The following is a 27,817-nucleotide window of genomic DNA, read 5'->3' as shown; positions in this document are numbered from 1 at the left end:
AAAAGATGAATTGCCTTTTTGTGGGCTTTAAAGGGATATTCTGTTCTGTGTTCGTCAGCAGGTCTCCCCGAAGCCAGAAGAGAAAAATGCAATCCTGAGGCTTTTAAATCACACTCATCACTTCAGCTTCACCTCAACATCCTGAGATCTTTATTTGTCTTTTATACACTGTACAAAAACATAGCATTTATTATGTTTACATTAACATTACATAAACATTGTTCCAAAAAGGAGATGTTAAATCCTTTCAGTACATTTCACTTTCCACTGTCTAAGATTTCTCATTCTGTGTTTATGTACAAGCAGTTAATAATAAAATGAATAAAAGCAAGAAATGAAAAAAAAAAATCCCAATAAGCAGAGATGTCCTTCCTAATTTGTTAGGACAGAGTAGGGCCGGCCCTTCAACCAATCAGGAACCCCCAGACCAGAATAGATTTAATTGGTCACAGATACTGGGAGCTGTAGGCTGGTTTTCTAAACAAATACAACATAAAAACATAAAGCTAACAAATGGTGAAAATTTGAAGGGGGTCTGAATACTTTCCATATGCACAGTATCTGTTTATCTATCAATTTATCCATCCTCAGGAGAGACAGTGAGACCTACACAGGACACAGAGACACTGAGGAACCAGGACCGATCCAGAACCCAGGATACAGAGGTTCAGTGGAGGTGGTGTTGAAGGTGTGGAGGTGGGTCAGTGAGTCAGAAGAGACACTGTAGAAGGACAGAGAGCCAGCAGGACAGTTCACATACACTGCTACTCTGTTAGAGACACGGGAGGAGGAGGAGATGGATGTTTTTCTGTTGTTGTGCCAGACAGAGTAACAACGACCACCAGAGCACCTCAGTCTCCAGGACTGATCATCTCCTCCAAACCAACAGTCTTTAACGCCTCCTTTCCTTCTGATTCCTCTGTAACTCACTGATATATCAACCCATCCTCTCCACTCCACCTCCCAGTAACAGCGACCAGTCAGACCAGTTCTACACAGCAGCTGAGGTGAGATGTCAAATCTGTCTGGATGATCAGGATATGACTGATCCTCTGTCACACACGTCACTGTCCTGTTGTTGTCAGACAGTTTGAGGCGTTTGTTCACTGAGTTCATGTCCACTTTCAGTTCACAGACGTCTGATGGAGAGAACAAGACACAACACAGCTGCAGTTAATCATCTGTTCATTTATCAACAACTTCACTGACAATTCATGAAAAAGAACAATTCAATGTTGTGTTTTTCTTCTGGTGTGGACCTGAGGATGAGGCTGATGAAGATCCACACCAATAAACACATGGAGTGAATAAAGTGTCACTAATGAAACTGGATCATCTTCCGCTGCAGCACAAAGAAGCTCTGAACCATCTGCTTTCTAAAACTGTCATCTCCTCCATCAAAGAGCTCACACTCAGTACGAAGTTCACACCTCTGACATCAAATCTCAAAGTGTTGTCTGCTACAAACAAGTTTCACAACAGTCTGGATGGTTCGGTCCAAAAGCTGCAAAGAGCTGAACTCAGTGTTGATGAATATCCAGTCAGAGGACTAACTGGTTTTAAGCTGATTTTCACTGACCTGGCTCAGATGCATACACTTCTATGTGCACAAAGACAGAAATATGAAAACTCAAGCTGTGGGTTCGCATGGATCTGAGTCACTATGGAAGTGGACAGACGTTATTTTACTCTTTACATTTTTATGCTGACGACACAATTGTTTATAGCCACAACATGGCCCTGGTCTTTGAACATCTGCAGTCTTCATTAGACACCATTCAGTCCCAGTTCATCAGAGAAGCTGTATCACAACCATTCAAATATGAGTGATTTAGTTTGTGTTGTCATGGAAACAGACTTTAAAAAGTGTTTCAACAAATAATCTAATAAAAAAGAAAAGTAGGGAGAGAGAAAAAAATGACGCCTTTAAAGGGACAATGAGGAGTTTTGGAAAGCAAAGCGTTTTCACTATATTTCCCATGAGCCCCCGCACACGGTGAAATTCTTGGACCGGCGCAAGACGGACGAAAGCGAAAACATTTGCCAAGAATGTTTTCATTGATCAAGAATGAAAGTCAGAGGTCGAATGATCAGATACCGTCGTAGTTCCAACCATAAACGACGATTCGGCTGCGTTATTCCCATGACCCGCCGGGCAGCGTATCGAAAGTAGGGAATGCTGGGCGAGTCGACCACTAAATAATTATATCAAAATAACTATAAAGGCAAAACGATATATTTATCAAAAATGGACCCATTGGCAAGTGGGTAACGTAGATTCAGGGGGGAGAAAAGCCAGCACACTCTAAATATTCCTTTGATGTTTCTTTATTTGTAGGACAGGCAAGCACAGACGTTTCGACCAAAGTCTTTTTCTATGTGAGATCACAGGTGACTGAAGTGGGAGATAAGTAGGCCTACCATCAGACTGATTACCACAGGTGTGAAACATTCTTCAGTCAGTAACGTAGATTCATCCACATTAATATGAGACTCTTTTCTAACCAAATACAAACTCCTCATTGTCCCTTTAATGGAATTAAAACAATAAAAATTATCAATAGGGTCATTAAAGCAGAACTATGCAAGTCGGCCGGAAATAGCTCGCTCCTTCGTTGGTTTCTCTTATTTTTCCCTTTCCGGAGCTCCCCCACAGTTCTGGGAGGCACATGTCACTGTCGTAAAAAAAAAAAAAAAAACTCGCCGCCACCACCTCCTCCACTCCCTACACGTGCTTGTGTTTACTGCTGAAGGTAGAGAGCGGTGTTTGCTAAGCTCTGCTAACACGGAGCTAATGCTAACACGGAGCTAACGCTAATACGGCCACACAGACAAAGACACAAAGACACAGACAAGCTGCGTTCCGATCCACAGTTTACTTGGACAGAGCCCCCTACTCCCTACTCCCTGCACAGGGAATCTGCCGTAGGAAACTTCATTTAACCGATATTACACCAATCGGAACACCCTGCAACGTCACAGCTGTTTCCGGTCGAGTTCAAAAATAAAGTTTTTAAGTTTCAAAATGTTTCACGCCACTATCACCGTTTAGACAGATCTGAAATGTATTAAGAAACATTACTATTTCTGTGTGCACAAGCAAAGCAGTTTTGTGGGTAACACTTTATAATGAGTACACACTATTAAGCATTAGTTAAGCATTAATAAATATTGAATTCATCATTTATAACACATGAATACTCATTAGTATGTAGTTAGTAAACATAGTTATAAATGTTTTACTCATCATTGATAAGCACAGTAGTTATGGATTAGTAAACACTGAATTCATCATTTATAAAGCATGTTTCTGACGTAAATACTCATTAGTAAGTGGTTTACAATCACAGTTGTAAATGTTTTACTCTTCATTAATAAGCTCATCTATATAAATGATGGATTCAGCATTCCCAAGCGCTCTTACGTGTTCAGTATGAATGGTTAGTGAGTGTTAGTAAATGTTTTATAAAAACTCACAAATTTCATTTCCAATGGATGACTTATAAACAGTTATTAATGCAGGAATTCATGAATTCAGGCAGTTACAAAGCACTTACTACTCGTTAATTAAGTATTTTGTGTGAGCTCATCTAAAGTGGGCACTATCTATGCCTTATAGAGCATTTACAAATGAGATATTAAGATTCACAAGGAGAGACACAACACGATATGGTTCATATTGCATTGTATTTATTGCAACTTGGGAATATTATAAGAGTCTGGTAAAAATAAAACTGATCAACCAGCGCATCCAGCGTTTACCATTTGTATTTATAAACGAGTCTGTGGCGGCCGCGACTCTCTCCCTGCTCTCTCCCTCTCGCGCACACACGGGCAGATGGACAGGTCATGTTGTGACGGTAACATGCTAATGCTAGCTATAGTGTTCTGCTATCCGCCCCCCATGGGGGGGGTTCCCAGTAGTGAAATGGCACCCGGGTACCGCCCAAGCCGAGCGAGTACTCGGATATCGGCTTCAGCCCTACAAACAATACGGCATCTACACTGATATCAGTTCACTCCGAACCATAGACTGTATAAAGTTCCGAACATACATCCATGACCCCGAAGCAGTCTTTTGCCCCCTGTTTTTGGTTGCACGCGCACCGGCGGCCGCTGGACGTGTACGTCGACGAGCCTTACACGTCATCAACGTCACAACGCCTGGACGACGCTGGGAGGCGGCAACACTGCAGCCGGTGCAGCCTGGTGCAGCAGCTAAGATGAATGGAGAGTTGGAGACGGAGAACTCTGCCCAGAATCGACGAGTCCGGCGGACGCGGGCCCAGAAGAAAGCCGGTGTGGAGATGGATATCGAAGTCGGCGGTCGTCAGCGGCACTAGTGGTGAGTATGTGTTCGTTTTGTTTGCTGCCACACATGGTCCATGGATGATAGCTAACGTTAGCTTGTCTGCAGCTGAAGGCTTTAGCTCTCGCTCCCTGACGTACTACCGCGACATGTAAACACACATTTCAGGACTGCTGACTTGTATCATCAGAGCAGCCTCCTTTCATATTTAATAGAGGGGGGACAATAACTGACTCTCATCTGTCAGAATGTGCCTGCTGTAAAGGATAATCATAGCTGAAAATCACAGGTTATTATGTCTGTTCTGATTTTACAAGCCAATGTGTGACTGTGTGTGTGTGTGTGTGTGTGTGTGTGTGTGTGTGTGTGTGTGTGTGTGTGTGTGACTTAAGTTAAATATCCTTTTTTTCCCCCCTCTTTTCTTTATTTTTAAACTGTTGCTAATTTTCCTTTTTTGTTCTCTAAATTGCAGTCCAAAATCTGGATCAGGCCGTTTCCCGGTACAAGAAAATTCTCTGGCCGTTTGGTCTGCTGCTTTCAAGCGTGTTGGGATGGACCGGAACACTGCTCCAACCGCAGAGAGCTGCCCCCAGCAAATATAAGGAACTGACTTAATTTTTTGATACAGAAAAAAACAAATTAAATAGGCTACAGAAGGATTTTTTTCAAAGAATTATTTGCTGAACTTAAACTTCTGTGATCCACTGTTGGCGTTTTTATTCTGCCATGCTTACCCTTGTTTTACATCAACAGAACAGTTACAATATGTTGGGAAGTTGCAATAAATACAATGCAATATGAACTATCCCTTTGTGTTGTGTCTCTCCTTGGTCTGTTAAGATAACCAAGACTTTTATGAGTCTTGAGGCATTGCAGCCTTAATATCTCATTTGTAAATGCTCTATAAGGCATAGATAGTGCCCACTTTAGATGAGCTCACACAAAATACTTAATTAACAAGTAGTAAGTGCTTTGTAACTGCCTGAATTCATGAATTCCTGCATTAATAACTGTTTATAAGTCATCCATTGGAAATGAAATTTGTGAGTTTTTATAAATCATTTACTAACACTCACTAACCATTCATACTGAACGCGTAAGAGCGCTTGGAAATGCTGAATCCATCATTTATATAGATGAGCTTATTAATGAAGAGTAAAACATTTACAACTGTGATTGTAAACCACTTACTAATGAGTATTTACGTCAGAAACATGCTTTATAAATGATGAATTCAGTGTTTACTAATCCATAACTACTGTGCTTATCAATGATGAGTAAAACATTTATAACTATGTTTACTAACTACATACTAATGAGTATTCATGTGTTATAAATGATGAATTCAATATTTATTAATGCTTAACTAATGCTTAATAGTGTGTACTCATTATAAAGTGTTACCGTTTTGTGTTACAATGCGTGGTATTTATTCAGTTTGGGGGTATCAGGATGTGTAGAAAGCATCAGTGGCTCAGCTGACAGGAAAGCTAACAGCTGTTGCTAAGCTAACGGCGCTAAGCTAACGGCGGCAGCTAAGCTAACGCAGCTAAGCTAACAGGACGTCAGCTGTTAAAACCCTCCCGTTGTCGGACACGACATGAAACTACTCTTGTTAGCTCAATCATGTTGTAACTAAGATATTCGCCGGAAAAAATATTTTTTCATGAACCGTTTATTGAGCCACTGAGCTATTAAAGTTAGACAGGTAACGATTAGCCCTACCAATTTACGTAACGCACGTAAACGGACCGCAATGGCTGATGGGTAATATCGGTTGTCAACATCCGGTGAACTGGGCGAAGTGAGGAACCGTTGTTCACTCCTTCCCTGCACAGTTCACAGTTCCCTTCAAACTGCTCCCTGCGGTTTGGAACCACACTGAACATGGAGAACACCCTGTGCAGTCCACTGCGCAGGGAACTTCAGGTCGATCGGAACGCACCCATACACACACATGAATAAAGGTTCCAAAACGCAAAGGCATGTGTGTGTCATGATGTATTACATTATCTTATAAAAGATCCATGGTGTGTGTGTGTCCGTGTTAGCATTAGCTCCGTGTTAGCCACAAGCCGAACTTCATCAGTACAAACATTTTATGTTTCCATGGTTTCCTCCGACTTTCCAAACTCAAACCAATCACGATTCATGACATGCATGACGTCATCTGCGTTCTTATCTCGTACTGCCGTAAGGCAGTTTCTCACGATAGTTCTATCCATTGACGAGATTTGTGACACCGAGACGGACGACTGATCTTGCAAGTGCGGTTTTCAGCCAGTGGGGGGGGGGTGGGCGCATTGGCCTAGACCCCATTCACCTCATAATAGGTCACTCAACCATCACAGTGTCTATGAGCCACAATAATTACAGCCGAAATCCTGCATAGTTCTGCTTTAAGCTCATTAACATGCCTTGGTGATTAAAGATCATTGTTGAGACTGAAAAGATGGAACCATCCACATACTCTGTTTATACAAACACCAGTTTATATGGTATTTAGATGTGTCACACATCTGGCCCCAGGTCTGCCATTCAGGGAGGAACTGGAGGATAAATCCACCTCAGATCACTTTAATCATCTTTTCAACTTCTTTGTGACGTTAATTATAGCCTGTTGTATTTATGGTTCTGTTGGCTCCACTGTTAACTCATTGAGTGCCAATAACGTAATTTTACGTTTTTTGCTTTTCTTTTGTTTAAATTACGAAAATAGACACTTTAACACACCTTATGTGTGTAACCGGATGGTAAATAAACCCAGATGTTATTGTACACCGCAATGTAAGATTTGAATGTGTTATAATGTGTTCTTTGCTTATTTTGTTCTCCTTTTATATGTAATCTTTTGTAAGACACAGAAATGTACACAGACACTTTTTGGTCACAGGGTGGCAGCACTGAGCCCTGTTAGGTTTTACCGCAAAGTGCATTTTCGGTTGTTTTTCCTTCTGCTGGATGTGGGCCTGAGGGTTGCAAAGTGTGTAACGGACACTCTGTTGGTTAAATCAAAAGGTAAAAACACACACACACAATGGTTATGGTTACATTACTGACCTTGTGTTGTGTTGTTCTGTGTGATTAGTTCCTCGGCCACTGCCATATTTTGGGACAGTTTGTATTTTATTTATTTATTTATTTCTTGTCAAATATCAAAACTGAGAAAAGCCCTCAGATTTTTGGGGTTATCGATTTAGGCCGACTGACCTATTGCAAGCCAGAGTAAAGCTATAAAACAACAGTTATTGTGTCCTGTGTGTGCGTATCCATTCCCACGGGCTACATGTGTAAATTTGGGAACTGAAATAGATGACCATCAAAAACTCATGACAACTCATGATCTGGAAGTTTTTATCATATCTTTTTATCATAACTCGGCTTTTTTGCTCCGCTGTCACCCGCGAGGCTCCAGCAGCTCGGAGCCGAAACAGGAAGCTCTCAGCCGACAGTCCTGCCCGGTCTTCATCTCAAGCAACACCGTGTCCTCCCGTGGTAAAATGTGATGGTCTCTGGGCCAAAGCAGGCCAGCACCACCGACCCGTACCACAGCAGGACCGCGACCACCGGTGGGGCCGGTGTTCCCGACCTGCTGTGGCCGAGAGACCATCACGTTCCGCGGCAAGAGGCTGTGACACGGCACGGTGTATATATTTATCTTACACGAGCCCTTTGATTCAGAAATGCAAGAGTCAGTACACTTGACTAAAACTTTGGAAAGGAGTGCGGCACTCAATGAGTTAATAACATGTATTGATTTGTTTTGTTGGATCAATGTGATCAGTTTATTGTTTGTGGATTCAAATTGATTGAATTCCAACATCTTTCTAACCACATTGACAAAAAGAAAAAGTGAATCCTGATTGAAACTGTGGAGAAATTAGACTTCTACTTCTGGAAAATGTAAAAATCTAGTCTTGTCTGCAGCTGTGTTCTCATGAATCAAATTTAAAACACACTCACACTTCCTCAGCCCAGGTCTCAGTCTCTGAGGTCCACAATGGTCCAACCTGGAGGAAACAAAGTGGATCAACTTCATCCACCTTCACTCAGTTAATCAGTTAGTCAGAGAGACAAAGACACAGTGTGAGAGCCGCTGGTGTCTGTCCATCTGTCCATACCTGAGAGAGTCCAGCCTCCAGTGTGGATCCTCCAGTCCAGCAGACAGCAGCTTCACTCCTGAGTCTCCTGGATGATTGTAGCTCAGGTCCAGCTCTCTCAGATGGGAGGGGTTGGAGCTCAGAGCTGAGGCCAGAGAAGAACAACCTTCCTCTGAGACCTGACAACCTGACAGACTGAACACACACACATAAACACACGCACAAGCGCACACACACACACACACACACACACACACACACACACACACACACACACACACACACACTGAATCAGTGTGAGTTGTGTGTTCTTCAAACATTGAACTATTGGTGTCTGCAACTCTGCAGCCCAATTCTGCAAACCTCCCCACTTTATTATTCACCCCATTCAATGCTGGGTCATAAAAAAACATGACGCCTTGCTAAATTCACCCTACCTGAGAGTCTCCAGTTTACAGTGTGGACTCTTCAGTCCACCATACAACAGCTTCACTCCTGAGTCCTTCAGGTCGTTGTCCCTCAAGTCCAGGTGTCTCAGACTAGAGGACTGGGAGTTGAGGACTGAGGACAGAGCTCCACAGCTTCTCACTGAGAGGTTACAGCTGCTCAGTCTGATGAGGAATTGCAGACAAAAACCCTAAAACAAACATTCAATGCTTCAAGGAAATAAGAGATCAGTATCATAAATGCAGCTGCACTCTAACCTGAGAGCTTCCAGTTTACAGTGTGGACTCTCCAGTCTACCAGACAGCAGCTTCACTCCAGAGTCCTGCAGGACGTTGTTACTCAGGTCCAGGTGTCTCAGACTAGAGGACGGGGAGCGGAGGACTGAGGACAGAGCTTCACAACTTCTCTCTGAGAGTTCACAGCCACTCAGCCTGAAAGGAGAACAACCAGACAAAAGGTACCAGTAACTTTGAACTTCACCTAAGAGAAAAAGTTAATTCAAATGTGTATGTGCACTTACAGAGCTTTGTTGGAGGCTTTGACCACTGGCAGCAGCCTCAGAAGAGCCTCCTCTGAAGCAGAGTATTTCTTCAGGTCAAACTCATCCAGATCTTCTGCTGATGACAGTAAGATGAAGACCAGAGCCGACCATTGAGCAGGAGACAGTTTTTCTGTGGAGAGACGTCCTGAGCTCAGGGACTGTTGGATCTCCTTCACTAGAGAACGATCATTCAGTTCATTCAGACAGTAGAACAGGTTGATGCTATGCTCTGGAGAGAGATTCTCACTGATCTTTTTCTTGATGTACTGGATGATTTTTGGTTTGGTTTGTGGGCTACTTCCTGTCTTTGATGTTAGACCTCGTAGGAGAGTCTGATTGGTCTTCAGTGAAAGACCCAGGAGGAAGCGGAGGAACAAGTCCAGGTGTCCATTTGGACTCTGTAAGGCCTCGTCCACAGCCCTTGGGTACAAATGTGATGATTTGTCTCTAAACTCTTGAGAGGTTTTTTCTTGTTGTGACATCAGGTTGACTCCAGAGTTGAAGAAGGTCAGATGGACATGAAGAGCAGCCAGAAACTCCTGAACACTCAGATGGACGAAGCAGAACACCTTGTCCTGGTACAGGCCTCTCTCCTCTTTAAAGATCTGTGTGAACACTCCTGAGTACACTGAGGCTGCTGTGATATCGATTCCACACTCTGTCAGGTCTGATTCATAGAAGATCAGGTTTCCTTTCTGCAGCTGCTCAAAAGCCAGTTTTCCCAGAGACTCAATCATCTTCCTGCTCTCTGGACTCCAGTGTGGATCTGTCTCAGCTCCTTCATCATACTTGACCTTCTTCACTTTTGACTGAACCACCAGGAAGTGGGTGTACATCTCAGTCAAGGTGGTGGGCAGCTCTCCTCTCCTTCTGGTCTTCAACACCTCCTCCAGAACTGTAGCAGTGATCCAGCAGAAGACTGGGATGTGGCACATGATGTGGAGGCTTCGTGAGGTCTTGACGTGGGAGATGATCTCTCTGGCCTGCTCCTCATCTCTGAACCTCTTCCCGAAGTACTCCTCCTTCTGTGGGTCAGTGAACCCTCTGACCTCCGTCACCATGCCAACACACTGAGGAGGGATCTGATTGGCTGCTGCAGGTCGTGTGGTTATCCAGAGGCAAGCAGAGGGAAGCAGTTCCCCCCTGATGAGGTTGGTCAACAGCACGTTGACTGAGGTGGACTCTGTCACATCAGTCAGGATCTTGGTGTTGTGGAAGTCCAGAGGAAGTCGACACTCGTCCAGACCGTCAAAGATGAAGACGACCTGGAACTGATCAAACCTGCAGATTCCTGCTTCTTTGGTTTCAGAGAAGAAGTGATGAACAAGCTCCACCAAGCTGAACTTTTTCTCTTTCAGCACATTCAGCTCTCTGAAGGTGAAGGGAAATGTGAAGTGTATGTCCTGGTTGGTTTTGTCTTCAGCCCAGTCCAGAGTGAACTTCTGTGTTAAGACTGTTTTCCCAATGCCAGCCACTCCCTTTGTCATCACTGTTCTGATTGGTCGGTCTCTTCCAGGTAGGACTTTAAAGATGTCTTCTTGTCTGATGGTTGTTTCTGGTCTGTCTGGTTTCCTGGACGCTGTTTCAATCTGTCTGACCTCATGTTCATCATTGACCTCTCCAGCCCCTCCCTCTGTAATGTAGAGCTCTGTGTAGATCTGGTTCAGAGGGGTTGGATTTCCTGCTTTAGAGATCCCCTCAAACACACACTGGAACTTCTTCTTCAGGTTCAATTTGTGTTCACGATGACAAACTGCAACTTCATTTTCTAAATAGAGAGAAAAAAAGATCAATGACCAAAATATTAATCACTATTTTAACATAGTAATTGCACATAAGAGTGCTCATTATAATTAAAAGTTATTTCAGTCAATCATCTGATCAGTGATGAAACTGATGGGTGTTGGATTTCATATAATTTGAAATCCTGATCAGTCACCTTTACAACGAGGTACAACTTGTAAGGATTGTGAATCCAAGGAATGAGAGCACGTACGTGTTACAGTGACCAACACAACCACGCTGGTTGATCTTCAACCTTCAACAACTCTTGGTTGAGTAATGGGATGTCATCCTACAGCTAAATGTGACCAGGGCAGTGGCCAGCATGTGGAGTTGCCAAGCTGTTGTGTTCAACAGCACAGCACAGGAAACTCAAAACAAGAGTAAATACCAACATAAGAACATTGCAGAGGTTTTGGTCCTTTTTTGGGGGGCACCCACTGAACACTTAGCAGTGTTGCTCATTCCACATATACTCGATCCTTACAAGTTGTACCTTGATGTAAAGGTGACTAATCAGGCTTTCCAACAATGTATTATTAAAGGGGAGAAATGATTGACTGAAATAATGTTTGAGGAGTTATCACTCTATTTACTTTAGATTTAGATACTAGAAAATGTTCCATTCTTCTCAAATATTTAGATAAATCCTCTTACTGATCTGCAGACAGTCAGCCAGCTCCTCCTGCCTCCTATTCGTTGGAAATCTGTGAAGTCAAGAGAGAGAGATACATTTAGGTAAAAGGTACCTGTGGTCCACTGACATGCAGTCAGGGGAGGCAGGTGAGGGAGGGCCTCAGGAAAAATGAAATAATTTAGTTAATCTAAGGTTTAATTATTTATTTTTTATTTCAGATCACTTTACCCCAGGTTTAAATGTGTCAGCATTTGATGATTTTCATAGTCCAATAAACGCAACTCAACTGAGTTTACCTCTGGCCAGGCAGCGGCCGTAGAAGCCACTCACCGTCTTGTTGTATTTCAGAGTAGAGGCACGGAGCTGCTCTGTGTCTGCTACTGTAGTACGGTGTGTAAGCGCATGCGCACTTTGTTCCCACATAGACTTGACATGTACACCATGAAGCAAGATCACACATCAATCATCTTGGCCTCACGCACTGGCTCCCGTTTTATTTTATTTTTAAAGATTTTACTGTTTGTTTTTTAAATTCTTAATGGACTGGTTGCCCAGTACCTGACTGAGCTCCTACATGCACCTGCCAAAGCACTAAGATCGGCCAATCAGCTGCTACTGGTTGTCTCAACAACTCGGCTGAAGACCAAAAGTGACCAAGCTTTTACTGCAGCTGCTCCTCAGCGCTGGCATTTGTCTTTTACTTGTATTTTGTTTGTTTATTTATACATAATTTGTATTTTATTGCATTTTAATTGTGTATTTTATGGTAATTTTGATAATGGCATGTTTTTAATCTGTGCCACACTTTTAAAGTGCTCTATAAAGTTTGAGTTGAGTTTTTACAGATGTTTTCTATGAATAACACGACATGATGAAGCAAAGTTGAGAGCTTCTATACAGAGATTAATCAGGTTTTACCTTTCTGTGACGCCATCAAGCTGAACCATAGACCGGTCACTCTTCATGGGCAAACAGCTGGGGACAGGAGAGTCTGGGGACAGGGGAGTCTTCTTCTTCTTCTTCTTCTTCTTCTTCTTCTTCTTCTTCTTCTTCTTCTTCTTCTTCTTCTTCGTCTTCTTCTTCTTCTTCTTCTTCTTCTTCTTCTTCTTGCTCTTCTTCTTCTTCTTCTTCTTCTTCTTCTTCTTCTTCTTCTTCTTCTTCTTCTTCTTCTTGCTGGTAATAAAGAAAATAACAATGAGATATAATTAACCTGATAATGACCCAAATAAACATCAAACCACATAGGAAATCAAGTTGGTTTTCACTAATATTGCCAGATATCACCAAGAATGTCAAGTAAGCTCAATAAAAACAAACAAAAGAGCGGCAGTATGAAGATAGATAGTTGCTGTTTGCTTGGACTGGTTCTCCAGTACCTGACTGAGCTCCTACATATCCATGCATCTGCCAGAGCACTGAGATCGGCCAATCAGCTGCTACTGTTCATCCCAACAACTCGGCTTAAGACCAAAGGTGACCGAGCTTTTACTGCAGCTGCCCCTTGTCATTGGAACAGCCTACCATGGCACATCTGGTTTGGTCAGCGCAGTCAATATAGATGTTTAAATCCTTTGTCAAATCTCTGGCATTCAGTTGATACATTGGTCCTTTACTTGTATTTTGTTTACTTACTTACTTACTAAGCTAATTTGTATTTTATTGCATTTTAAGTATGTATTTTTAGGTAATTTTGATAATGGCGGGTTTTTAAGCTGTGCAGCACTTTTAAAGTGCTCTATAAAGTTTGTGAAAAGTTGAGTTTTTACAGATGTTTTCTATGAACTACATGACATGATGAAGCAAAATTGAGAGCCTCTATATAGAGAATAGGTTTTACCTTTCTGTGATGTCATCAAGCTGAACCATAGGCCGGTCACTCTTCACACAGTTGGAGTCAGGAGACTGTTGTCCACTTTTTAAATTATAGGGTAAAGACAGAGACCCATCACTCCTCATGGACAAACAGCTGGGGACAGCAGACTCTTGTCCACTTTTAAAATTATAGGGTAAAGACAGAGACCCGTCACTCCTCATGGACACACAGCTGGGGACAGGAGAGTCTTCTCTCTGCTTCCTGTTGCTGGTAACAAGGAAAATAACAAATAATGAGATATACTGAACCTGATAATGACCCAAATAAACATCCAATCACATGAGAAGTCAAGTTGGTTTCCACTGATGTTGCCCAGTATCACCAAGAATGTCAAGTAAGCTCAATAAAAACAAACAGTATGAAGATATGAGCTGTGAAGAGTCATGGACAGTTAGAGATCCTCATCTCACCTCTGAGCTTTGGTCTGGCTCTCATGTTCCCCCCTCAGAGTGGTTTTAGAGGGAGGGGCTCCCTCCTCTCTGTCCTCACACTGACTCATAGCAGATCCACCTTCACACAAACACAACAACAGGCTTCATCACAACAAGACTCATAATAATGGTTGTGTGACAGTTGAGGTTCCTGTCCCTTTGGCCAAGTGGCAAGCACGCATGACTCTTACCCGGGAACTGTGGGTTCAATCCCCGCCTGGGCCCTCTTCACCTTGCCACATTCGTCAGTATGAAACTGGAAAGATAACACAGGAAAATAAAGGAGTGTCACAGGAATGTGCAAGTTTGAGTTAATTATAGTTTTAAATATTGATACAGCAGAAGTGATGTTGTTATAGTCCATATGATTCACTCTCAGTTCAGAGGAATCATTTTACTATGTTTTTAATCCGAAGAAAGACATTTGAAGACATAGGCTTAACAAATTAAATACAATGTTTAAAATAAATCAAAAAATCAAAATAATAATGTCCTTAAAGATTTCATTATTGATCTTCCCTGAGTCAAACTGCTGTTGATTATTCCTCCAAGCAACAAGAATAACACATCGTCCTTTGACCTTTGACTGAATATTTACTCTTGAACAGATTCATCAAGGAAGGGAACAAGGCTCCAGTGAAGACAAGTCTGTACTAGTGATGACTGTGTTTTAAGAACATGGAGTCATATGATTCATTTTGAGCAAAGCTGCCCAAACAGTTCTTTCACTTTCTGCATTTATTTCTCAGGTCTCAGGTTACAATCAGACCTCTCTCTCTCTGGACTGGGCTGCCTGCCTGTTCTTTTGGGCTCATAAGGTAGAAACACCACTGCATGTGCTGACAGAGACATGATAAGTCTTTTCTTATACCCCTTTCCCACTGGCCAAAAAACCCGTTTAAACCCGCTAACAATCGGCTTTTGTTGGCAGTGGGAAAGGCGCACCGAGCCGCGTCGACCCGCGTCAACGCGGGTCAAACGACTCGGCAAGCGACGCGGGTTAAAATCGCCTTTAATCGGCTCGGCTCTGCTCGGCTTGCAGTGGGAACGCCAGACCCGCGTCAACCCGCTAATTTACGTGATGACACTGAACGTTACGTGACGCTACGTCATCGCGCCGGTCGCGTCTCATATCACGTACCAAAACAAAGCTCTGCTCCGCTCTGCTCTCATCCGAGACTGGATCAAAAGATCAAAGAACACTGACCAAAAACGATAGAAAAAAAGAAAAGAAAAGAAGCGACAGTCTGTTTAACTGACGTGTTGTGCCGCGGACGTCCGTCATCCGGCCGCAGCAGACTCTCTGTCCTCCGCGGTCCTGGTGCTCCAGGTCAGCCAGACACCTCGTCTGCCTCGGCGGACGGACACTCCGCGGCGGGCGGCTGTGGCATGACTGTGTGTGTCTCTTGCACCGCGGATGAGAGCGGGGCGACTGGTTTATGCTCTGTCTGATCCCTCAGCTGGGTGTCAGACTCGGCTCATTTTGGTCAATGGGAAAGGGGCCAAATGCCGATTGTTAGCGGGTCGACCCGCGTTTAAAAAACCCGCGTCGACCCGCTAATTTTAGTGGGAAAACGGCTTTAGTTTCATTTGTGGTTTAGACACACCTGTCCTCTGGTTAAAAATACTGAGAACTTATTGTCAAACTCCCCTAAGAAAAGGCTTTTATAAAGCAGCGCACTCTCTCTCTCTCTCTCTCTCTCTCTCTCTCTCTCTCTCTCTCTCTCTCTCTCTCTCTCTCTCTCTCTCTCTCTCTCTCTCTCTGCTCTGCTCTGCTCTCTGGACTGGGCTGCCTGGCTGTTCTTTTGGGCAGGAGTCCTGCTTCTATCAGGCAGCTAAACCACATCCTCTTAAAGTAAAATTGAAACAGTGTGTAAGTCACGTATCACAAAATGATACGTGACTTACACACAGTTCAATGTCTAGGATACGTGAACAATGACATGTAGCTAACCACCAACCAACTAGAATTCACGACACAGCCGTTCTACTGAAATACAACAATACAACAGCTATTCTTTTTTATTGTATGTGCTGTGTCTGTTGTTGTGTTATCTCTTGTTGTGTTATGTTTTGCTATGGACCCGGAGTCCGAAAAAAAGATATACTACACTAAATCGACGTGCATGAGCGGTAGTCTGGCAAATTTTGTTATGTCTTTTTTTTTATTTTTTTTTATGGAGAGCGCTTGTGTGCCCTCACAAAGATTGCGCCCTGGGCAGTCGCCAACATTGCCCAAAACCGGCTTGACACAAATGTGAATAGTTCCTAAATAATTGTCATTTAACTCCAACAGACATTCATAACAATATTTAACTCAATCTGAAACACTCATTAAGCATCAAAAGCTTTTCTCATGTCCCGTCAAACAGTGATAATAACAGAATGTGACCACATTTATCCTGTTCATCAGACATTTTAGAGTCCACATCTAAAAAAATAAACATCAAAATGACATCAAAACCCTGGCTAACCTGTATAAGAAACCTAGTTCCACAAATAATACATATAAATAATTTTTATATTTTAAAAATTTAATACAAATCATTTTATTAAAGTCCAATTTTTTTTTTTCTCCATGAAAATAGCTTTTTAAACTATTCTAAGTTGCAGCTCTTATATAGATAAAAATATGATAGTACCGCTAAGTTTCAGCCGTGTGCAGCCTGTCTTCCACACACACACACCTCACAGTGACAGTCCTTACACAAGACATACAAACAACACAAAAAGGAAGCAAACCACAATAAAATAACTTCTGACAAGTTTCAACTCAAAATACAACAAGTAAATAAATAATTAGTTTGCATGTTTTACCAACTCTGGAGCAACGAGTGTATGTCGTTTTGATGAGAAGGCAGCAGGAAGTCTAGCGTTGTGCATAAAAGGTGTGGTTGTGCTGGGCGATCACGCCTTCCAAAAGTTCCAGGAAGTGCTTGGCAGGCAATTGAAAACAACAGGAAAACCACGATAATCGGTAAATAATGTCAATAAATGCTATGTGTCAAGGTCGCCACTCTCTCTCCCAAGGCACTCTATCCTATATGTCTGTGTAGACACAAAAACGTCCATAAAACTACACAAAAACCTTGTAATGTTGTGGAAATTTCCTTTAACTTATGAGAGAGAAAATCATTAGTCCAGCAAAATGAGGTTTCACTTCAAGTACTTCATTTTTATCTTGCAAGAGGTGGACTGTCATACACACAAAAGTCTGTACGAGACTGCACACACACATTTAGTTACATCAGGTTACATAGGTACAAGAGCAGTAAGGAGCGATGGGCTCCTCCTAGGAGGCAGCATCAAACATTGTCCAATAACATTAATGTAGAATAGGTTTGCAAGTACAAGTTTGCAAAATTGCAAATTGGGCTATTATAAGGTTAACTCATATACACAGGAAGCTATAGTGGTTGTCTGTAACTGAAGGTTTGTTGTGGTTTTTTCACACCTCAGCATGTTCACATTTCGTTGTCGAGTCGAGTCATGTTACATTATTGAGCAGCATTTTGGCTACAATCATGCTATAAAATGGTTTGGGGAAGGAAAAAAAAAAATTGCATATATAGTATTTTTTTCAATGTGTAATTAAAATAGTCCCTTTCACCCAGTTAAGGGCTCATTGAGTCCTTGTGATGGTAAAGTCATAACTTTTTAATGGTTTTATATTTTAAGATCTTTTTTTTGTTATGTTATTTAACTTCTGATGGAAATCAAACGAGAGGTGTAGTTGTATAGTCTGTCCACTAGATGGTGGTAAGTCATATTCCAGGGAGCAATAGATTCAGGTTCACTAACAGCTAACAGTCACATCTCTCACCAACAGCTGAGCACTTTGCATCAACTTGCATTTTGTCCAAAATGTTACATTTACAATTTTCTGCAAAAAATCAAATATTAGAGTGTTTATGAGTCCAGTGAATTACATATAAGGATAGTTCAACATTTTAGCAAATCCTCCTCTCACCATAATCCCTATAGTCATATACTGCAGGTGTTTCACAGTTTTATTATTGCACAGCTGAGTAGGAGTGAGTGTGTGCGTGTGTGTGTGTGTGTGTGTGTGTGTGTGTGTGTGTGTGTGTGTGTGTGTGTGTGTGTGTGTGTGTGTGGTGATAGACAGATGTTTTCACTTGATGCTCTTCCTCCTGTTGTGGAGGAGAAAGAAACTACAGAACTGATTTAGCTGATGGAGATCGAGGGGTTAAAACACTGATGTATTGATATTTGATAAAAAAACAAACAAACTTTCAAGCAGAGTTTCAAAATAAAAGTCACCATGTTTGAATTAATCTGATTATTGGGGTCAAAAACAGAAAAGGAACCAGATCATGGGGATTAATTAGAGTATTGATTAGAAACAGTGTTGTCAGTTTGCCATTGTTTTTATTTTCTGTCCCGGTGAACCAGTTGTTTAATAAAGCTCTTTGTAAAACAGATTCTTCACCTCCTTTTATTCTGTATTCACCCAGGTGAAGTCCAGGTTTGTAGATCAGGACCTGGACTGGAGTAAAGTTATGATGTAATATTATAGATTATAGATCAGGCTTCCTGACATTATAAAACTTGATTATCTGCAGCACTGAAGCATCGACCTGCTGAGACTGAACAAACTTTAAGTCACTGAAGTTATTTTTAATGACGATCTTTGATCTTTGGACCTGTTGGTGTCTGAGATTATTGATCAGCAGAGACTGGGTCACATTATTACCTGAACGTCTCAAATATTATGTTATGGGAGAACTGATCATCATGTCAGAATCAGTCCTCGTGTGAATTTTCCCTCTTTATTGGGCCCCAAGTGTCGACCGACAAGGACTCTATGGAAATTGTACTGTTTATTATTATTTTGAAAAATGAATTGCCTTTGTATGGGCTTTAAAGGGATATTCCGTTCTGTGTTCATCAGCAAGTCTCCCTGAAGCCAGAGAAAAATCACACTCTTTATTTTAGCTCCATCTCGACCTCCTGAGACCTTTATTTGTTGTTTATACACTGTACAAAAATGTAGCATTTATTACATTTACATTAACACTACATCAACATTATTTCAAAAAGGAGATGTTATGTATGTACAAGCAGCTAATAATAAAATGAATAAAAGCAAGGGGTATGAATACTTTCTGTATGCACTTTATCTATCTATCCATCCATCCAACCTTGGGAGAGACAGTGAGACCTACACACGACACATAGACACTGAGGAACCAGGATTGATCCAGAACCCAGGATACAGAGGTTCAGTGAAGGTGGTGATGAAGGTGTAGATGTGGATCCACCCGTCAGAGAAGACACTGTAGAAGGACAGAGTCCCAGCTGGACAGTTCACATACACTGCTACTCTGTTAGAGACACGGGAGGAGGAGATGGAGATGGGTGTTTCTGTGTTGTTATGACAGACAGAGTAACGACCACCACGATCAGAGCAGCTCAGTCTCCAAGACTGATCATTCCATCCAAACCAACAGTCTTTACTGAGTCCTTTCCTTCTGATTCCTCTGTAACTCACTGATATATCAACCCTTCCTCTCCACTCGACCTCCCAGTAACAGCGACCAGTCAGACCAGTTGAACACAGCAGCTGAGGCCAGAGGACAAATCTGTCTGGATGATAAGGATATGGCTGATTCTCTGTCACACATGTCACCTTCCTGTTGTTGTCAGACAGTTTCAGGAAACTGTTCACTGAGTTCATGTCCACTTCCAGTTCACAGGTGTCTGATGGAGAGAACAAGACACAACACAGCTGCAGTTTATCATCTGTTCATTTATCAACAACTTCACAGACAATTCATGAAAAACAATAATTCAAACATCAACAATGTTGTGCTTTTCTTCTGGTGTGGACCTGAGGATGAGGCTGATGAAGATCCACACCAATAAACACATGGAGTGAATAAAGTGTCAAGTCAAGTCAAGTCAAGTCACAGTTTATTTATAAAGCACATTTAAAACAACCTCAGTTGACCAAAGTGCTGTACAATTGCAAAAGCACAACACAGTTAATCACAAACACTACAACAAACAACAAATAATTAAGAACAACACAAGGGATAGTAGTCACTTTAAAACAAATCTAGATTAAAAAGAAAGAATAAAAGAGAGAGAGAGGGAAAGAAAGAGAGAGAGCCAAGATTGCTTGCTTAGCTGGGAGTGAAGTGTCACTAATGAAACTGGATCATCATCTTCCACTGCAGCACAAAGAAGCTCTGAACCATCTGCTTTCTAAAACTATCTCATCCAGTTTGGATGGTTTGGTCCAAAAGATCCAAAGATCCAAACTCAGTGTTTTATAGAGAATTAAAAAGCTTTGAGTCCAGTAACTATGGAAATCGACACATTACTCTTTACACTTTTATGCTGACGATACAGTTGTTTATTGCCATGCTCTAACTTCTGCAGTCTGCATTTGACACCATTCAGTCACACTTGTTTCACCTCAAAATGTGGCTGGATACGGACAAAACAAAGGGTGTGCTGTTGTGGCAAGGTGAAGAGGGCCTGGGCAACTTCGAACCCAGTCTCCCGGGTAAGAGTCATGCTCTAACCATTTGGCCAAAGGAACATTGGCCAAGTAGCCAGGGCGCATGATCAATTGGAGGCATAGTGACAGGACCCTCAACTGACACACTGTGTTCAAATAAAAAGAAGGTGCGAGCTGCCCTACCCTTTATTACATCTACAGAAGACACCCCTATCAAGTTTGGGGCCTTAAATACCTAGGCATCTCAACTGATGACAATCTTTGCTTTAAGTCCCACATTTTAAGATTTTTCCCCCCTCGATTGGAACAGATCTTGTTTCTCATTCTTTGCAAGGACAAAACCTGTTGCTTCCACCGTATTACATCTTCTTGATGCCTCTGTCAGCTCTCTATGCATGTTGGACACTGTCTGTCATGGAGCACTAAGATTTATAATAGGATGTAGACCGCTCACTCACCACTGCAATACTCTCTGGTCAACTAGTCATCATTATCCACACAAAGACCTCTGCATTTGTATAATTTAATTTACAAATCCATCCTTGAACTGCTTCCAACATACAGTATTTATCCTTCTACATGTCACGCAGACAGTGCAGTCATTGGGTCTCATTCATGAAACATTAGTAAATCTGTGTGTAGATTTGCACATAAAAGCTCACTCTACTAAAACTCTACTCCGGATTCATGAACGGTGCGGGAAACTCAGATTTGATCGTAAGCAGGTGTGTACAGTAAGATCATGAATGCCCACCAATCGTAAATTAACAGCACGCCCCCGGTGATCAGCAATTAACATAGATCTCCATACATGAATAGCCATACAAGGAGATCCTGACCACCATATTAGGAGGTAGGTGCATCCTGTTCACCTGCGACCATGATGCAAACAAGGAAAGGGAGAGAGAGAGAAAAAAGAGCGATCGGGGATCGAAGTCATTTTGGGTGAAGTCGAGTCCAGAAAAAAATATTTGGTAACACTTTACTTGAAGGTATCGTCATAAGAGTGACATGACACAGTCATGAACGTGTCATAAACATTATGTCAATGTCATAACGTTGTCATTCAGTGTCATTCGGTTTTTGCAGGGTTAGGTTTAGGGTTAGGGTTAACCGAAGGTTATATTCTTACAGAAGCACCAGCCGTCTGTCACAGCTCCATCCAACCGGTGCCGACTGCGCTATTGCGCAGGATGCAGTGTGTGCCCACCGAGCGTGTAGCAACACAAAAAAGTTTTTTCTGGTTTTATATCAGATTATTATCATCATAAGATGAAGCCTTGACGTGTTTGTGCGTGTCCGATCCCTAAAACGTCTCTCTCTCCAAATATTTCTAATTGTTTGTCATGTTTAAATTCCGTGTTTCAAAAGCATCGGCGTATTATGAACATGAGAGAGAGTAATATGGTTTAAAATTGTAATTTTCAACAGTGACAAGCAGTATTTACTGTATTTGCATTCCTACATTTACACAAGCTCTACACACAGTCAGGAGCAGGTGTAGATTTTGTGAGTAGTTACAAAAAAATCAGCACTACTAAAAGATTGATGAATGCGGAAATCCACGTAAATTTGCGCTGCACAAGGTTTACACACAAATCCGTGCTGCTCACGTTTCATGAATGAGACCCACTGTCATTTTAAGGGCACTGGAGAAAGCATAATTAGAAACATGTTCCTGTTTTTAGTAACATTAAATGTAATTGTTGTATTATGGGTGAAGGAAATTCTAGAGAAATTAGACTTTGTACCTCTGTAAAATGTCAAAATCTAGTGTACAGCTACATTCTCATGAATCAAACTTAAAAACTTCAAACACACTCACACTTCCTCAGGCCAGGTGTCAGCGTGTGAGGTCCACAATGGTCCACCCTGAAGGAGGAAACAAAGTCAGGATAGTAAGTCAGCGAGACAGAGACAGTATGAGAGCAGCTGTTGTCTGTCCATCTTTCCATACCTGAAAGTGTCCAGTCTCCGGTCTGGATCCTTCAGTCCAGCAGACAGCAGCTTCACTCCTGAGTCTCCTGGATGATTGTAGCTCAGGTCCAGCTCTTTCAGATGGGAGGGGTTGGAGCTCAGAGCTGAGGCCAGAGAAGAACAGCCTTTCTCTGTGATCAGACAACCGGACAGACTGAACACACACACACACACACACACACACACACATAAACATACACATGAACATACACATAACTCTAAATTACATTGTAAACAAACACACACAATTCTGCAAACCTTCCTACTTTATTATTCACCTCATTCGATACAAGATCAAAAAAAATATACAAAGCCTTGCTAAAATTACCCTACCTGAGAATCTCCAGTTTACAGTTTGGACTCTTCAGTCCATCAGACAACAGCTTTACTCCTGAGTCCTGCAGGTTGTTGTAACTCAGGTCCAGGTGTCTCAGACTAGAGGACTGGGAGCTGAGGACTGAGGACAGAGCTTCACAACTTCTCTCTGATAGTTTACAGTCCCTCAGCCTGAAAGGAGAACAACCAGACAAAAGGTACCAGTAACAGAAAATGTGCTTGTTTGACTTGACAAAAGACAAAACGTTAATCCAAATGGATATATGTGCACTCACAAAGCTTTGTTGGAGGCTTTGACCACTGGCAGCAGCCTCAGAAGAGCCTCCTCTGAAGCAGAGTATTTCTTCAGATCAAACACATCCAGATTTTCTCCTGATGACAGTAAGATGAAGACCAGAGCCGACCACTGAGCAGGAGACAGTTTGTCTGTGGAGAGACGTCCTGATCTCAGGGACTGTTGGATCTCCTCCAATTGAGAACGATCATTCAGTTCATTCAGACAGTGGAACATATTGATGCTTTGCTCTGCAGACAGATTCTCACTGATCTTTCTCTTGATGTACCGGACTGTTTCCTGATTGGTTTGTGAGCTACTTTCTATCTTTGACGTTAGACCTCGTAGGAGAGTCTGACTGGTCCTCACTGAAAGACCCAGGAGGAAGCGGAGGAACATGTCCAGGTGTCCATTTGGACTCGGTAAGGCCTCGTCCACAGCGCTCTGGTAGAAAGATTTTGATTCAGGTTTTTCTCTCAAGACTTTAGACCAACAGGAGGTTGTTTGTTCTTCTGACATCAGATTGAGTCCAGAGTTGAAGAAGGTCAGATGAACATGAAGAGAAGCCAGAAACTCCTGAACACTCAGATGGACGAAGCAGAACACCTTGTCCTGGTACAGGCCTCTCTCCTCTTTAAAGATCTGTGTGAACACCCCTGAGTACACTGAGGCCGCTCTGATATCGATGCCACACTCTCTCAGGTCTGATTCATAGAAGATCAGGTTTCCTTTCTGTAGCTGCTCAAAAGCCAGTTTTCCCAGAGACTTGATCATCTTCCTGTTCTTTTTACTCCAGTGTGGATCTGTCTCAGCTCCTCCATCATACTTGACCTTCTTCACTTTGGTCTGAACCACTAGGAAGTGGATGTACATCTCAGTCAGGGTCTTGGGCAGCCGCCCCCCCCCTCTGGTCTTCAACAGCTCCTCCAGAACTGTAGCAGTGATCCAGCAGAAGACTGGGATGTGGCACATGATGTGGAGGCTTCGTGATGTCTTGATGTGGGAGATGATCTCTCTGGCCTGCTCCTCATCTCTGAACCTCTTCCTGAAGTACTCCTCCTTCTGTGGGTCAGTGAACCCTCTGACCTCTGTCACCATGTCAACACACTGAGGAGGGATCTGATTGGCTGCTGCAGGTCGTGTGGTTATCCAGAGGCGAGCAGAGGGAAGTAGTTTCCCCCTGATGAGGTTGGTCAGCAGCACATTGACTGAGGTGGACTCTGTCACATCAGTCAGGATCTCAGTGTTGTGGAAGTCCAGAGGAAGTCGACACTCGTCCAGACCGTCAAAGATGAAGACGACCTGGAACTGATCAAACCTGCAGATTCCTGCTTCTTTGGTTTCAGTGAAGAAGAGATGAACAAGTTCCACCAAGCTGAACTTTTTCTCTTTCAGCACATTCAGCTCTCTGAAGGTGAAGGGAAATGTGAAGTGTATGTCCTGGTTGGTTTTGTCTTCAGCCCAGTCCAGAGTGAACTTCTGAGTTAAGACTGTTTTCCCAATGCCAGCCACTCCCTTTGTCATCACTGTTCTGATTGGCCGGTCTCTTCCAGGTAGGACTTTAAAAATGTCTTCTTGTCTGATGGTTGTTTCTGGTCTGTCTGGTTTCCTGGACGCTGTTTCAATCAGTCTGACCTCATGTTCATCATTGATCTCTCCAGTCCCTCCCTCTGTGATGTAGAGCTCTGTGTAGATCTGGTTCAGAAGGGTTGGGATTCCTGCTTTAGAGATCCCCTCAAACATACACTGGAACTTATTCTTCAGGTTCAGTTTGTGTTGTCGACAAACTGCAGCATGACTTTCTAAACAAAGAAAAAATATAAGATCAATGAATGAAATATGAAGTCAATGTCTTAACATATAGTAATTGTACATAAGAATGCCCATTATAATTTAGGAAAAAAAAGTTTGTAAAAGTAATTTCAGTCAATCATCTGATCATAAAACGGATTGTTGGATTTGATATCATTGGAAATCCTGATCAGTCACCTTTACAACGAGGTACAACTAAGGATTGTGAATCCATGGAATGAGAACAACAATTGAACACTTGTGGAAATCGGCTTGGGCGTGCTGTACATGTTAGAGTGACCAACACAACCACACTGGTTGACCTTCAACAACTCCTGGTTAAGTAATGGGATGTCATCCTACAGTTAAATGTGACCATCTTTTTAGGGGCATTACCCACACGTTTAGCTTTGTTGCTCGTTCCACAGATACTCGATCCTTACAAGTTGTACCTTGATGTAAAAGGTGACTAATCAAGCTTTCCAAAGATGTAAAACAACAGTAAATGGTATTATTAAAGGGGAGAAATGGTTGAGTGAAATAATGTTTGAGGAGTTTATTTCACTCTATCTCTTCAGATACTAGAAAATGTTCCATTCTTAAATCTTTAGAGAAATCCTCTTAAGCTGCGTTCACACCAGACCTTTTGTTTTTCGAACGAGCGACGAGTTTACATGTTAAGTCAATGCAAACGAGCGATGGAGCGTTTTATTGCCCAGGCGAAAAAATGCTGGGGCTCGAGATGAGAAATCCCAACTCTCCGGCCATCAGTCGCTCGTCGCTCAGCGCTGATTGGCTGCCGTAATCCCGGTGGTGCCGGTGTAAACAGAGACACATGGCAGTGGGCATGACGTCATCAAAGCGAAAATGCGAGTCTGTGGTTCTATGTCAAATTGACGAGAGACTGCAGCTGAGCGACGGAGCATTTTTTTTGGAGCGATACGAGCCACAGCGACAAAAATAAAAGGTCCAGTGTGAACGCACCTTTATTGCTCTGCAGACAGTCAGCCAGCTCCTCCTGCTTCATCCCCCTCAGGTAGTAATCTGTTGGAAATCTGTGAAGTGAAGAGGTACATTTAGGGAAAAGTTACCTGGGGTCTCCAGTGCAGCTCAGATATAAGCCTATATCTGAGCTGGGATTCTGCTCTAAGACTACTAAGTCACACTACTACACTACTACCTCTAACAGCTTGGTCGCACTGGACGCGGAACCGAAGCGCAGCGCCCTGGAGCGGAGGCAGTTTCAGATCGGCGCACATGTTAACAGGTCTGCCTGGTCACACATCTCGCGCTGTGGAGCGCAGTGCGCGCGCCTGCAGCGCTTCAGATCGGTTCATTTCTATTTTTCACGCGAGCCGCGAGCGCCGAGCGCGCCGTCTGTCAAGCTGGATAGACCAGATCGTACCAGACAGGAAGTCGGGCACAGAAAAGGCGAGATAATCCGGTCAATTTTCTAAATAAAATCAATAAAATGATGATTAATTAAAGCAGAAGTGAGTGATCCGGTCGTTTTCGCTAATGCTGCGTTCCAGGCCGGCTTTTGAAATCGGAAATTACAGCTTCAAGTCACAACTTACGACTTTGTATCGTTCCAGGCAACCCACTCGTGTTTTTCCGACCTGTTTTACCGGTGAAATTCACTATAACGGCCACTCGTAACTTCTGACCGGTGAACTCGTACCAGATCGAACTGGTACAACTTCACGGTCGGAAAAATACGAGTTTCCTTGAACGCACCATAACAGTCCTCGTCCCTACGTCACCACATTCACGGCGTCCCTTGGCTGCACACACAGCCCTGCATGCCGTTCTCTCTCCTCATTGGATAAAAACTGTAGGATACGATAAATGTTTTCTCCTCGGCTCAGAGCAGAGCAGAGGGACTGAGAGACCCGTGTTTCAGTCCAAACACTCTATGTAAGTGATTGCTGTCGGAAGATATAACTATTTAAGACTTATATTAACACAAATATATCACTCACTTCTGCTTTAAGTTGTTGCTTAAGTTGTAGCCTAAATATTTGTCAATCGCGTCTGCACACGAGACACACACACACAATAACATGTGTGTGTGGAAAACCGAGTGAATACGAGTATGGGCGACTGCAGTCGATGTCTGACGGGCGCGGAGAGAGGAGAAGTACACTCCCAGTGCGACCACCCAAGCGCCTGAGAAGCCGCGCGCAGTGCGCACGCTCAACTTCCACGTGCAGTGCGACCAAGGGGTAAGGAGGTAAGTCCGTCACCCACTCAGTAGAACCAGGATGTAGTTACATGTCCCTGAGTATCTTCACATGTGCATATGGCTGTATGATACTCATGGTCTGAAATTTAACCCAATAGTCATTCTGTTGTTTCAAATCCAGTGTATATAGATTCATAAAACACAAACTGTAGAACTCTGGACTGAAAATGTATATTACATATATGTTACATTATAAATGGAAAGGTGAAATCTGACAATCTGATTGGTTGTTAAAGGGTAATTACCGTTTTTTTTTACAAGCTGGACCTTATTTCTAGCATAAACTACTATCATTTACTCACCCAGATAACTTTGATGTCATTACAAGTCATTCTGATGAAATTAGCTCCAGCCGAGAGCCGCGTATATCCGTATAATGGAGTCTACAGGGCAGCAGAATGCAGCCTCTAAATAACACATTATCTGCAGAGAAACTCCTTCATTTCACCAATATTTAGTTCTGATAGGCTAGTGCTATTCCCCTCTGAGTCCGGGGTTAGCTGTTATCAACATCCGGGGTCTGTAGGTTGACCTACTGACCTCTGACCTGGATGATGTCATCTCCAAGCACTCCGATCCTATTTTAT

At 42.6% G+C, this 27,817-nt stretch overlaps 3 protein-coding genes across 3 annotated transcripts in view; 1 reads left to right on the top strand and 2 right to left on the bottom strand.

Moving 5' to 3' along the window:
- The window catches only part of marchf5l (membrane-associated ring finger (C3HC4) 5, like), a 253,777-nt gene that overhangs the window by 25,057 nt on the left and 200,903 nt on the right, over nt 1–27,817 (top strand). The gene's annotated exons all lie outside the window — the stretch shown is intronic.
- Nucleotides 525–26,020, bottom strand: LOC146976855 (protein NLRC3-like). The gene is made up of 7 exons (XM_085792627.1): nt 25,970–26,020; nt 9,377–11,156; nt 9,114–9,287; nt 8,847–9,020; nt 8,431–8,604; nt 8,273–8,319; nt 525–1,139 (listed from the first exon to the last, which is right to left on the bottom strand). Exons 1-7 carry the CDS (start codon nt 26,010–26,012, stop codon nt 607–609), a joined length of 2,925 nt encoding a protein of 974 aa, XP_085648753.1. The 5' UTR covers nt 26,013–26,020; the 3' UTR covers nt 525–606.
- Nucleotides 19,303–27,817, bottom strand: part of LOC146976853 (protein NLRC3-like) — a 41,681-nt gene continuing 33,166 nt past the window's right edge. The window contains exons 2-6 of the mRNA XM_085792621.1: nt 23,196–24,996; nt 22,918–23,091; nt 22,565–22,738; nt 22,433–22,479; nt 19,303–19,841 (exon numbers count right to left, since the gene is read on the bottom strand). Of these exons, the coding sequence (XP_085648747.1) occupies nt 19,303–19,841; nt 22,433–22,479; nt 22,565–22,738; nt 22,918–23,091; nt 23,196–24,996 (2,735 nt within the window). The remainder of the gene's footprint in view (nt 19,842–22,432; nt 22,480–22,564; nt 22,739–22,917; nt 23,092–23,195; nt 24,997–27,817) is intronic.

Source organism: Trachurus japonicus, chromosome 12 (assembly GCF_045865225.1).
Source record: "Trachurus japonicus isolate A0001 chromosome 12, Traja_1.0".
NCBI lineage: Eukaryota > Metazoa > Chordata > Actinopteri > Carangiformes > Carangidae > Trachurus > Trachurus japonicus.
This window is presented reverse-complemented; position numbering and strand designations above follow the sequence as displayed.

What these genes read in the sequence shown, in the direction of transcription:
- LOC146976855 (XM_085792627.1), bottom strand. Translation starts at nt 26,012, where the DNA reads ATGAAGCAGGAGGAGCTGGCTGACTGTCTGCAGAGCAATAAAG. An exon ending in AAAGCCTCCAACAAAGCTCT is followed by an intron (nt 9,288 to 9,376) that starts GTAAGTGCACAT and finishes TTCTCCTTTCAG; the next exon opens with GCTGAGTGGCTGTGAACTCT. An exon ending in TGTAAACTGGAAGCTCTCAG is followed by an intron (nt 9,021 to 9,113) that starts GTTAGAGTGCAG and finishes ATTCCTCATCAG; the next exon opens with ACTGAGCAGCTGTAACCTCT.